This window comes from Rhamphochromis longiceps, linkage group LG13 (assembly GCF_057381845.1).
Source record: "Rhamphochromis longiceps isolate RC_006_pf linkage group LG13, R_longiceps_female_GT1.1, whole genome shotgun sequence".
Lineage (NCBI taxonomy): Eukaryota > Metazoa > Chordata > Actinopteri > Cichliformes > Cichlidae > Rhamphochromis > Rhamphochromis longiceps.
The window spans coordinates 28,579,223-28,593,115 of record NC_140569.1 but is presented as its reverse complement, the minus strand read 5'-3'; the positions used below and the strand labels follow the sequence as shown (position 1 = coordinate 28,593,115).

The following is a 13,893-nucleotide window of genomic DNA, read 5'->3' as shown; positions in this document are numbered from 1 at the left end:
CGTGTTATTCTTTTATGCAACGTGAGCCTTTTGAACAGTAAGCTGAAAGAAAGGCATTCAGTCCTGAGTCCTGGAACATGCTGTTTTATTTAGCTCTGGTGCCACCTTGGGGCTGTGTTGCCCTGAAGGACTTGAATGCAGAGTGCAGTGATATCTGCTGCCAGTCTTCATCAGATCACTTTTACACTGTATCTAAGCTCTTGTTGCTCTTTTGTACTGACAATACTAGAAGCAAAGTACATCAAAACAAAAGCACACATTTATTAGCCACTTTGAATAAGTGATTGAATTCATTAAATTTACTTTTTGTTGCAACATGTTGAGTTAGTTAAAGTTTGTTATTTTTAGAGCAACACTTTCCAGTGTATCCTGACCACAGACGGAGCGCGTTCCTTTGCCCTCCTGCGATACGGGGAGATGAAATGGGGCCCAGGTCAGAGAAAATACCACGATGCTCTTATCGGCTACACAAATGGAAAGCTGTCTATCAAGGAAATCCCAGTCCCTCCTGAAAACCTCTTTGGCCCTGGGGGAAGATACAGGCCTCAGCAAGTGAAAGGAACCATGGGGAACTTAGGCCAGCTGGTCTATGATTTGACAGGACCGACGGGGTCAGACGTAGATCCCGGCTTCAGGTGCCAGGAGTGGGCAGTGATGGAGCCTGATCCTGATGAGTGGACAAAAGGGCTGCCTGCCTGTCCCTGCACACGGAACCAGGTTCTGGAGGATCTGTTATTTATGCAGGATACATCTGTGCCTAGTCCAACTGTGGTGAAGCTGAGGGGTCAGCGGTGGGGGAGTGCACAGGGGCAGACCTTCCGCTCAGTCCTGTCCAATATATATGGCTCAGGGAAGAGGTGTGTGTATGAACCTGATGGTGCCCTGCTAGCTGGATACAATGAGCGCTACTTCTCTGGATACAGCATACAGAAACATATTGGTAATACAGGCATTTTCAGCCACAAAACTAGTATAACTACTAACTAACATATTAGTGTAATGTACGAACTTGTCACGGCCGCTTGATGAAATAACACGACTATGTTATTTTATTAAACTTCTCTCTTCAGATGACGATCTCCTGCCCTTTCAGTGGTGTTGTATGGAGTCTCCACTTTGCCACTTTTACCTCGACAAGAGGCCGCTGGACCGCTGTCAAGGTTACAGCTGGACTAGACCTGACGGCTTCACCCAATCCAGGAAGGTGACACAGGGTATAGGTGAGCGGCTGCTCCATTTTAAGAAAAACTAATACATATCAATCTGTCTGTATAAGTAAGTGTCACGGCTGAGAAGCCGGTGTGTTTTTGATGTGGACCCAAGTGGATGACCGTTAACAAAAGGCGAGTCGTTTATTTTGCCCAAAAACATGAATACAAAAGGCAAAAAATGAACAGTGACGAAAACTGAAACGAAAACCCAAACTAGTAAAACCTAGAACTTTCAAAATAAAACAGAAATATAATGGAATGTAGACATGACAACACAAGCTTGACAGTAGACATGGAAACACAAACACATGACTCACTGGGGAAACAGAACAAAAAGAGAGACATACTGGAACAGATAAGGAAGACAAAAGCACGGCATAACTACACGTTAAACATAGAGGACGCCCATATGGAAACGATATACATAAATTTTATAAAGTTTCTTGCGTGAAACTTGTATGAAAAGCATACAAGAGTGAAAACAGATATAAGATCCCTTGAAAAATTATATAAATGAAACTTGTATGTTTTGGATACTTACTAAAACAGTATATGAAAGTAATGAGGAAGTGGCCACTTTCATGAGTAAATCATATAAGCCTGATATGATTCACTATATGAAGTAAGCCAAGTCTTTTTTTCTATTTCTTTTCCATATGGGCAAGACAGACAGAAGACTGGAAAATACTCATAAACACATGGATGAAATAAAAACTAGAATAAAACTCAACTAAACCCTGACTAAATAATAACACAAAAACTTAACATTATTGCAATCTAACATAAAAAAATCTAAAAGCTGGGTCACAGGCTCAGCCCCTGACAGTAAGATGTGAAAAACTTTTTAATTTCTCAATCCTCCCCCCGTGCAGCAATGGTGTATGGCAGCCTCCATTTCATCACCTTCGATGGGAGAACGTACTCCTTCAAGGCCCTGGGAGAGTTTGTGATATTGCGTCTCTCATCTGCCACCGGCTCTAATATCTTCACCCTGCAAGGACAGATTGACAGGCTACACCCAGACGCGAACAGGATCACTGAAGTCCCAGCGGTGGTGCGCATGGCTGCCTTCTACCAAGGCATTGGCAAGGTCAGGATAAGAGCGAGAAAGTCTGTGTGCGCAGTTGGGAAAGCATACATATTCACTTCTGGGAGTTAACTCAGGAGATGGATTTTTAGCTTAAGCGAGATTTTCTAAGCTAAACTTATCATCTCCACTTCATTATAAAATGCACATGGCAGTAATCCTCTAACTTTCGGGAAGTAAACAGATGATTACACTTTCTTTATTTTCCATAAAAGAGTAGAAATCTGCTGCACATAGATCTATATCAGTTTGACTGAACATGTGCGATCATCTCTGTTGTGGCAGGTACATGAGGTTCAGTGTCAAAATCTTTAGGCAGTAATGAATTTATCTGAAATCTTAATTCCATATTTTTCCTATGCTTCTTTCGTTGCAAGATGCATGCAGGCTTAAATAGATATTAGATGATACTGTTGATATTCCATGGATGAACCAAGCTCCAGATAAACATTTGAAATTTTCAGATTGAATGGAGGAGTTCAGAGAAGGACAGCAGACTGCGAGTTTTGGTGGATGACGTTGAAGTCCCAGTCACCGTTGGTAATAATCACCACACACATCTCAAGTGTATATTTTTATTCTTTAAGTGTACTAGAGAAGCTTTGCATGCCGCTGGTGGGTGAGGAGTCTGTGATCACAGCCTGAGCCGTGTGCCTGAGATGACCAAATAAGGCTCATTCAAAGTGAGCAAAGTGAACCAGTTGGCTCAGAGAGATTTCCTTGTTATTACCTCATTATTTTAAATTTTCAACACATTTAATACAATCATCCATCACTGTAACAGTGTATACATGACTAAAAAGGAGGAAAAGCAGTAATAATAGATCCCTTTTAAAAAGTATGTAACAATTATATAACAGTAAATCAGGCACGTGTATGAAGTATTACAGATTTGAAACCTATTATAAACAACACATTACAGTCGTAACTATATGATGCATATATGTTTGCTGTCCATTCAGGTCTTGTACATGCCAGTAAGAATAACTTTGCAGTGCGCTGTACCGAACTGCAACGCTGCGCGGCTGTGTATGCCAACGGCCTCCACGTGGTGGTGTGGCGAAGTGGCGGTAGCAATCAGCTGTGCGCCTTAGTGGAGGTTCCTGAGACCTTCTTCAACCGCACCGTGGGTCTCATGGGCCTCTGGAGCGCCAACCCCTCTGATGATTTCCTCATGTCCGATGGCAAGGCCATTCGCTCGACGGATGTCAGCACCCCTGCAGAGGAACAACTGCATCTCTTTGGTTTGTCCTGTGAGTGGATCATTGCTGTTTTTAGAAACAGGTTGGGGCATTTTGAGAATTAGCTTAATACAAATCATTTCTGAGAGGAGTGTTTTTATTTGATGTTCATCAGTTTGTCTGAAGCACAACTCCAAATGAATGCTATGCTGCCACTAGGTGGCCATTTCTGGCCCAAAGATAACAGGAGATGAAGCATAAAACAGAATTTGCTCATTTTAATGGTGTATGTGTACTTTTAAACGATGCAGTATAATTTTAATCGTGTGTGTGTGTGTGTGTGTGTGTGTGTGTGTGTGTGTGTGTGTGTGTGTGTGTGTGTGTGTGTGTGTTTAGGGGCAGTCCCAGGCCCAGAGAGCCTATTGTCCTCTCTAACTCCTATGAATTCACTGGTGGTCACCCCCACTGAGAACCTGCTGAAAAGCATCAGTCCTGCTGAGATTGAAGAGCTGACAAGAACCTGTAAAAGCAGCATGCAATGTGTCCATGACACACTAGCAGCCGGTGTTCCTGAACTGGGCCAGGAGACTCTGAAAGCTGAGACAGAATTTCAAAATCTGGCCCTGATCAAAGGTAAACTCGTCTGAACTCGTCTCTAAAAAACAATGGTGCATTTTTATCACTGACCTGTAATAATTAGATACAGTGTTTTTGTGATCTGGCAGGTAACATGCCTCCCATAGTGACACAGCCCACAGTGATCCGCTCTCAGGTCAAATCCCAGGTCAGCGTTCAGATCATCGCTGAGGATGCCAACAGAGACAACATCACTTATTCGCTGCTCTTACCCAGGCCTCCCCAAGCTTCGATCAACAGCGGTGAGACACCTACTCAGACTCTCCGTAACGTCAACAGATGACATGTTGACATTTGTTAGAGGGATGGAGAGGCTGCCGCTGTAGCCGGCAGTGCAGTCTGTCAGCAGATGGGACATTTCAGAGCTGAGTCAGTAGACTGTAATGCTGAGAGTGACTAGCACAAGACACAAAATACACAAAACATGAAAAAATATGAAATGCTGTTTCAGTGATGTAGGTGTTTACAGCCTCTTGTGTTCTCTCCTGTCCAGGTAATGGCTACCTGACTTGGACCCCTCTAAGTACCCAGCCTGTCCAGCTGAGCATCAAGGTCAGTGACAAACTGGGCAGCTCCCTCTTCACTCCCATCCTGCGTGTCTGCAACTGCCTCAACGGAGGAACGTGCCAGTATGACAGCATCACTGAAAACCATCTGCAGGGAAAGTTTCAGGTGCTCTATTGTCTCAGTTGAGCTGACACTTTCATCTAACTGCAGCATTTCTTGTCATGGCATTCATAATTTCTGTTTACAAAATTGCAGCTTTGTGCCAGTGTCAACTTTGAACAGTGATAAGCAGGTGTAACTGAAGATGATGTAGCGGCAGCCCTGACAAGAACTCATAGTATACTGAATGTTAATCATCCCTAAACGAACAAAAATATATGTATTTATATCCTCCTACTCTTTGACTAGGAGGTGTCACAACACAGGCAACTGTAGCCAGTGTTGCCAACTTAGCAACTTTGTCACTATATTTAGTGGGTTTTCAGACCCCCTTAGCAACTAGCGACAAATCTGGCTACTTTTTCTGGTGTTATTGGAGACTTATTTATGACGACCTTTTGACGTGAAAGCGCATATCGCTCTTCTCAACAAGCAGCGGTGCTGCCGTGGGCACCTCACCCGTGCCAAAGCGCTCACGGGCAGAGGATAGTCCTCCCCCAGCTGCTATGAGGGCAGCAGATGTTCACACCTGTGGGTCCAAACTGCAAATGAATCGCACATGAGCAAAGCCGCTGTAAAAGAAAACGCAGTCAGTTCTTTTACTGTTATGCCGTTTTGTGGATCACAAGGTTTAGAACTGCTTATAAACGCACACACACACACACACACACACACACACACACACACACACACACACACACACACACACACACACACACACACACACACACAAAGTAACTCCACCAGAGTGCCTTTTTCAGGTAACTTTTGCCGGTGGAAGCCTTGATAAAGGAGCAAGGTTGGAATTGTTACATTAAAAAAACAATAATTACTAAAAGAAATTTAATTTGTAGTTCTAAATAATTCTAAATGCATTTAGGATGTTTTTTATTCACTTTATGTCTCTTCCACGACGTTATTTTTCTCTCCTACAACGTAGGTTACAATTACATTAGCATGACCAACTATGCAAATTAGGCGATGATGTCATTTAGCAACTTCTAGTGACTTTTAGGACAACCAATAGTGATTTTCCTTACTGAGGACTTGGCAACACTGACTGTAGCTAATAGCTGTCTGTTAATACCTCTGCTAACTTAAGTCACTCAACTGGACACTTCAACTATGTTTCTGCTGTTAATGCCTTTTAGCATTATTAACTGACCAAAAACATGGCTTGATGTTTGATACAGACTCTTCAAAAATTAGTGCTTGGGTTTCTAAACTGTTTAACAGGAATTTGGACCTGTGCAATAGAGGCATACACTTTATGGAGCGTGCTAACCATGCTCGCTAACCATGCTCACTAGTTAGCTGATAGCTTAGCACTACACTCTCTTCTAGGTTGTTTTTTCCCTGAAAAGACTAAATACCTCCTTCAAAATGTCCAGTCCAGTCCTGAAACCAGTGGGCAACCTCACAGTAGCCACAACTGTGTTTTATTTACAGTCTGTGGTTTGGACCTTCTTAAGGAAAGGGCAACCAATCTGAAGAAAGTTAGTTTATTGAAAGGGAGGGCAGCTTTGTGGTGAAATAGGAACGCTATGTGTGATCTACAATGTGCCTAACCTTCCAGGTGGTGGGGTGTCTGTGTCCAACGGGATTCAGTGGGAAATTCTGTGAGAACACTACAGATTTATGTCGAGGCGAGCCCTGCTTCCGAGGAGTGCAGTGCCGATCAGAGTCTGGCCAGTTCACCTGTGGTGAATGTCCTGATAACACTTTCGCTAATGGGAAAAAAGGATACAAGTGCTTTGAAAGTAGTATGTAGATTTTTTTTTACTTGTCAACACATTATCACCTTCTAAAAACCACCATGACTGACCCCATAATTTCACCCTGCACCTTCCTTTTCCCAGACATGTGCATCCCTCCTTTTCCCTTCCCCTGCCACAAATATGCTTATTGCAACAGCACAAAACAGAGCTACACCTGCACATGTATGGAAGGCTTTAATGGAGATGGACACAACTGCACAGGTAGTGAGCACTCAGCACTCGAGCATGAATAATAATGCAGCTTTTTAAAACGTCTTCACTTCATTCTTTGTGTCTGTATTATAGATGAAGACGAGTGCGAAGAGATTCAGAACTGTCAAAATGCCAAGTATGAGTGTAAGAACAAGCTTGGCACCTATGAATGCATCTGCAGATATAAAAACTCCAAGGATGATAAAGGATGTGGTACGTTCACCCTCACATGTAGTGGACTATTGTGGCAGTCAAAGTCTAAATGTCCATAAATGCATTAGAGTGAGTCAGATGACAGTTTGCAGATACTCATGTAGCTCTAGACAGGTGTGTAATTTGTCAGTTGTGTAATGTGAGGAATAAACAGTTTTGCGCACAAATAGCAAGCCCCAGACATTATATTTAATATTAATATTTACACTTATAAGTGTAGAGGCTGACACAATGCACTTATTTAACCTATAAGAAAAAATTGTCTTGAGAAAAAATAAAAAACTAAATAGGTTTTTCTAAGTCTTAATGAGATCTTAACCAGTTTCATATGGAGAAGTTTTTACTTAGCGAGTGAGTTGGTTAATGACTAGTTAGTGACAAAGAGTACTTCCTCTTTTTGATGACCCTTTTAAACTTTCTTTGAACTGTGGAAACTTTAACAGGTGTTCAACACATAGCTTCCACTGTAGTTACTATAATACCTCTAAAGTTACAGCAGGAAATCAAATAAATGTACACGCACTAGATTCAAAAAGCTTCAACAACCCTGAAACAGCAAATGAATCCAAACCATTTATCATCTTTTACTTGGAACCTATCCCAGCTAGGGGAGGTCACCAGTCTGTCGGCTATCACAAGAGACAAATGAGCATTCATGCTCACATTCACATCTACAGATGTAGCTGACATACATGTCATTGGTCTGTGCATAGGAGGAAGCTAGAATACCTGCGAGAACATGGGAACTCCACATGTAATAAATACAACAGAGGATTTAAATCCAGGACCTATTTGCTATTCAGTTCAATTCAATTCAGTTTTATTTATAAAGGGCCAAATCAAAACAACAGCAGTTGCCCCACGGTGCTTTATATTGTAAAGTAAAAACCCTACAATATTCGAGAGAAAACTCCAACATTCAGACAACCCTCTATGAGAAAGACCATGTCACTTTATAATGCTGGGTACAAAATGATTGTTTGGCTAAGGATAGTACAGATGTGCAAACATCCTCTTGCCAGCTGATACGACTCATATTGAAGCTGCTGACAGCTGGATCATGCTAAAGGAATTCAACTCTTCAATTCAGTTTTATTTATACAGCGCCAAATCACAACACTGTTGCCTCAAGGCGCTTTATATTGTAAGGTAGACCCTACAATAATACATACAGAGAAAAGGCCAACAATCACATGACCCCCTATGAGCAAGCACTTTGGCGACAGTGGGAAGGAAAAACTCCCTTCTAACAGGAAGAAACCTCCAGCAGAATATTAAATTCCGTTCTTTTGAATTCTTTTGGCAACAGAGAAAGACTGAACTCAGAGTGGTCAAGCAGAAAAAATAATCTTTATTTTGCATTTCCGGAAATGGAGACCCAAACACACGAACACACACGCTCAGGTCTGAATTCTTTGCCAGCTAAATCCGTATTTCTGCACTACGTCACACCAACACACAGTTTACTTAGTTCCGCTTTTTGTTTCTGGTTTATTAATATGTCTGTGCAGCTCTGCGCTAAAACTTCCTGTTCTCTGCAAAAGCATGCAGTTTCCTGTCAGTACTTTTGGCTTAGATTCTACTCAGAGTTGGCCCTTTTAGACTGGAAGCAAACTATATTAAAAGCAAGTAACAATAAGCACTAAATAAGCACTAACAATATATTAATTTTGTGACAAGAACCAGGCTCAGGGAGGGGCGGGGCCATCTGCTGCGACTGTTTGAGGGTGAAGAGCGGAAGATAGGGTAAAAGACTCACTGTTGAAGAGAGTCAGAGATTAATAATAACTAATGTTTAAATGCATAGTGACATATAAACACCAAGAGAAAAGAGGTGAATGAAGAGGAAACCCCCAGCAGAATAGATATATTGCAGCGTAACTAAATGAGGATTCAGGGTCACCTGATCTTATCAAAAGGGAAAGTTTTAAACCTAATCTTAGAGATATAGTGCTCTACATACTGCACTGTGCAGCTGAATTCAGGAATCAAAACAGGAATCCAAAACTGGATTATGACCATGACACTTTCTAAATATGCTCTAACTCATGGTGCCTACTTCCATCATTTATGTACAGCCTATTGATGAAACTGACTCTCTTAAAAGTGATGGAGTATTACAATCACCTCCACACTCAGAAAGGCACAAATTGAAGCTGCTGTAGTCTCTGCATATGTAAAAACTGTAGTTGTGCTCTACAGCAGAGCATACCTGCTGGTTTATTATAACTCAGCTAATGTGTTTCTCTGCAGGTGACTCTCCTAATCCCCCAGGTAAGCGCACCCATATAGTTTCCCCTGTAGCTTCATCACAGCTCACCTGTTCCTCTGGTGTTTTATGGAAAATTATTATAGCAAAGATGCTTAAAGCTGCTCTTTCTGCCGACAGGCTATAACATGTTCAATGTCTCTGTGACCTGGAAAAAGAACGCAGCTGGTGGGATCCAACAGGTGTGTTTGTACATCAGAGATGTCTGGTAACACGTTCATCTGTAACAGTAATACAGGTTTATCAGTAGTTTACAATCATAATCTCTTTTTTCTCTCAGTTGAATGAGATGTTAACCAGAGGTTTTACAAACAAGTATTATAACATCACCGAGATCAATCAGGGATTCACACCAGATGTGCTCGAATATCGAATCAAAGTGTCCAGTGACACCCCCCACTGGTACATCACAGACTACCTGACCAGAATCAGCAGCCACTATGGCATCCATGCCATAGAAGTTAATGGTAAAATATCTTTTATCTGTATATGCGCTGTTACTAGTGTGGATGCCGATTATAAACACAGCCAAAGTTTCAAGTAATGAGGTCAGAGCATGCAAGAGTTCAGGCTTCAGACTCCTCTAAATTCCAGGTTTCTCAAAGGTTTTAGCCCACTTGTTTCTGTAAGATGTCAATAATATAGCTGCAAGCAGAGAAGCCACACCCATCCAGCCTTCTGTTTGTGAGGGAAAGCTAATCAGAAGAAAGTTGGTTTATATGCACACAGCTTGTTTAAGACAGACGATGAACTGGAAAGCTGCACGGAGACATGGCACAAGATAAATAAAGATTATTTTTAACTTTTAATCACACAAAAAATCTACTCAACTGGAGTTCAGCATTAAAGACATTAGCATAAATGCTGTTGCATGGACGACACATACATACTCTGATGTCATTATTTGGATATTTATGCGTGTATTTTTGTGTATTTTATTAGCAGAAGCATAACAGTGTTAGTAAGACTGTTTCCCTGCCTACAGACGTGGATGAGTGTAGTAGTAACGAGTATAAGTGTGACCACCCTGCTCTGTGCACCAACACCTACGGTGGCTACCGGTGTATTTGCAACGAGACTGACGTGAATAAACGCCAGTCCTGCATCATAGGTGAGCATCTTGTGTCCGTCCTGGTTCTACATCAAGTTACCAAATTAGTAACCTTCAAAACGCTGCTCAGGTTGCATAGCAACCATTGTTTGATAGAAATCTCACTCGTCTTCCTTTTACTGAGTTGTATGTGTTGTGTCTGAGGCTGAGAGATCACGGGCCTGTAAAGACAAGACAAAGTTTTTTATTTGGCTCATTAGTGGCTGATCTATTACAGAAAGAGGCCGAGTGGGAGACACAGAGGTAGACCTGGTCCTGGGGCTGGTTCTGGGCATCTGCATCCCTCTGCTGCTGCTGCTGCTCCTGGCTGTTCTGGCCTGCGTCTTCTGCTGCCGCAAGAAGACTGTTACTGGAGAGTGAGTGACACGAGCTTATATACAGTTTTAAATTTATACATAACATGAATGCAAACTGAAGTATAAAAGTTAGTGTTTTCATTGACTAACACTACATTTTGATAGCTAAGAATTAATGTTCCATGAACTCACTGCCCTTTAAGATCCAAGAATAGCGGCGTTAATTTCCAGTGTTTCTTTTTTTTCATTCATATGACACTGTTGTCTCCTGGCGCACAGTGAGCACCATGCATCAGGCCTCATGTGTTCTGGTCTGTAATGAGCTTTACAGCCTCACAAAAGCTGTGCTGAGACAAAGCCTACAAATTAGCCAGACCTTCGTGGGGCACTAAAACTCTAATGAATAAATATAAAACACGCTTTCAGGTGGGTCAGCAGCTCCTTTGGGCAGGGTGAAACGAGGTTTATTGCAGGTCATCAAAAGATATACTGCTGCAAGGAGTGACCGGGCCAACACGCACATACACTGCTTGCGCACAAACACAGTTACACACTGTGCATTTCAAGGTACAGTAGTCAAGTAGGTCTGCCCAGAGACAATCTTCTGCAGCAACTTGAAGGCTTTAAATCCTGTCTGCTGTTCTGCTGCTGCAGCACTGTCGTCCTTCTATTTAACTTCTCAGTTGGAGTACAGACTGCCCACTCTACTGCTATATTAAACAAAGACACTTCCTACTAACAGCTTTGGGCCGAGTTATGAAACTGCACTTGGGTAACACTGAGGAATAGTTACGGGTACAATAAAGCCTAAACCAGTGTATTGATGGGGGGAGAACATTCATCGGTGGAACAAATCATTCAGGTTTTATTTATAATTAGAGACAATGTTGGCTTTCAGCAAAATGTCTAAAACAGCATTGTGAATCAGTCAGCTATTGCAATGTTCTAAAGCAGGGATGTCAAACTCATTTTACATGGTGGACCAAATGTATCTAAAATAGATGTATAAAATTACAGCAAAAGTTTGGTTGCTAGTTTTTTGCTAATTCACAGAATAATTTTTGTTTTTTAACCTATTCTTTAGTTGCTTTAGTGCAGTATGAATGACCACGTGGGAGGTCTTGATCAGTAGGAAAACCTGTAAAACTTATGAAAACACAGTTAGAAGTCCAAAATCTCTACCCTTCTTAACATTTTCCAGTTGGAGTCTTTTGTGGGCTAAATCTAACCCCGGGTCTTATGTTTGATGCTCCTGTTTTAAAGAAATAGCTTAAACCTTTTTTGAAAGGGAAACTACTGACTACTATTTTCTTGTGTGCTGACTTACCTGAGAAAGTTACTACGTTTATATCTGTGTGGTAAATATGAAGTTACAGAGAGCAGGAACGTAGCTTAGCATGAAGGCAGGCAATGGGGAAACTGCTAGCTGCTAGCTTTGTGTATAATTTGGTATTGAAAATATACCCAGTATATCAGGTATCGAATTTTGTTACATGTTGATGTTAGATGTAGGTGTTGGGCACTGGGGGCACAGGCTTCAGAGTGGTCACTGTTAGACTAACGAAGGCATGAGGTCAGAAGGGTGTGTCCATGGACTATGATGTTCACAGATCACATTGTAATTTGAGAGCATGAAAGGCAGTGGAAACAAGACTGAATACATGTATGTGAATAAGAGGGCGGCAGTATCTAAAGTCATGTAACAGTGAACGTGCAAGGACTAGAGGTAGTAAAGATGGATGAGTTAAATAGCTGGGGTCAACCATCCAAAGCAACAGATGCAATGCACAATGAAGACAGTGTGGATGGGGTGGAGTGGATGCAGACGAGTATTAAGGGCGGTTAATGACAAAAGGATAGAAAGTTAGAAAGGGTTGACATGGTTTGGACATTTGAAGAGGAGGGGTAGCAGATATACAGGGAGTGCAGAATTATTAGGCAAGTTGTATTTTTGAGGAATAATTTTATTATTGAACAACAACCATGTTCTCAATGAACCCAAAAAACTCATTAATATCAAAGCTGAATGTTTTTGGAAGTAGTTTTTAGTTTTAGCTATTTTAGGGGGATATCTGTGTGTGCAGGTGACTATTACTGTGCATAATTATTAGGCAACTTAACAAAAAACAAATATATACCCATTTCAATTATTTATTTTTACCAGTGAAACCAATATAACATCTCCACATTCACAAATATACATTTCTGACATTCAAAAACAAAACAAAAACAAATCAGCGACCAATATAGCACCTTTCTTTGCAAGGACACTCAAAAGCCTGCCATCCATGGATTCTGTCAGTGTTTTGATCTGTTCACCATCAACATTGCGTGCAGCAGCAACCACAGCCTCCCAGACACTGTTCAGAGAGGTGTACTGTTTTCCCTCCTTGTAAATCTCACATTTGATGATGGACCACAGGTTCTCAATGGGGTTCAGATCAGGTGAACAAGGAGGCCATGTCATTAGTTTTTCTTCTTTTATACCCTTTCTTGCAGCCACGCTGTGGAGTACTTGGACGCGTGTGATGGAGCATTGTCCTGCATGAAAATCATGTTTTTCTTGAAGGATGCAGACTTCTTCCTGCACCACTGCTTGAAGAAGGTGTCTTCCAGAAACTGGCAGTAGGACTGGGAGTTGAGCTTGACTCCATCCTCAACCCGAAAAGGCCCCACAAGCTCATCTTTGATGATACCAGCCCAAACCAGTACTCCACCTCCACCTTGCTGGCGTCTGAGTCGGACTGGAGCTCTCTGCCCTTTACCAATCCAGCCACGGGCCCATCCATCTGGCCCATCAAGACTCACTCTCATTTCATCAGTCCATAAAACCTTAGAAAAACCAGTCTTGAGATATTTCTTGGCCCAGTCTTGACGTTTCAGCTTGTGTGTCTTGTTCAGTGGTGGTCGTCTTTCAGCCTTTCTTACCTTGGCCATGTCTCTGAGTATTGCACACCTTGTGCTTTTGGGCACTCCAGTGATGTTGCAGCTCTGAAATATGGCCAAACTGGTGGCAAGTGGCATCTTGGCAGCTGCACGCTTGACTTTTCTCAGTTCATGGGCAGTTATTTTGCACCTTGGTTTTTCCACACGCTTCTTGCGACCCTGTTGACTATTTTGAATGAAACGCTTGATTGTTCGATGATCACGCTTCAGAAGCTTTGCAATTTTGAGACTGCTGCATCCCTCTGCAAGATATCTCACTATTTTTGACTTTTCTGAGCCTGTCAAGTCCTTCTTTTGACCCATTTTG

General features: G+C 41.9%; 1 protein-coding gene across 1 annotated transcript in view; it reads left to right on the top strand.

The window, feature by feature from the left end:
* Window positions 1–13,893, top strand: part of LOC146656051 (uncharacterized) — a 32,486-nt gene that overhangs the window by 14,394 nt on the left and 4,199 nt on the right. Inside the window, exons 9-24 of the mRNA XM_085427651.1 lie at window positions 349–940; window positions 1,071–1,220; window positions 2,084–2,301; window positions 2,763–2,838; window positions 3,261–3,551; window positions 3,876–4,112; window positions 4,205–4,357; window positions 4,609–4,787; window positions 6,358–6,544; window positions 6,641–6,760; window positions 6,845–6,964; window positions 9,218–9,238; window positions 9,354–9,415; window positions 9,514–9,700; window positions 10,219–10,344; window positions 10,562–10,700. Coding sequence (XP_085283777.1) covers window positions 349–940; window positions 1,071–1,220; window positions 2,084–2,301; window positions 2,763–2,838; window positions 3,261–3,551; window positions 3,876–4,112; window positions 4,205–4,357; window positions 4,609–4,787; window positions 6,358–6,544; window positions 6,641–6,760; window positions 6,845–6,964; window positions 9,218–9,238; window positions 9,354–9,415; window positions 9,514–9,700; window positions 10,219–10,344; window positions 10,562–10,700 — 2,858 coding nt within the window. The remainder of the gene's footprint in view (window positions 1–348; window positions 941–1,070; window positions 1,221–2,083; window positions 2,302–2,762; window positions 2,839–3,260; window positions 3,552–3,875; window positions 4,113–4,204; window positions 4,358–4,608; window positions 4,788–6,357; window positions 6,545–6,640; window positions 6,761–6,844; window positions 6,965–9,217; window positions 9,239–9,353; window positions 9,416–9,513; window positions 9,701–10,218; window positions 10,345–10,561; window positions 10,701–13,893) is intronic.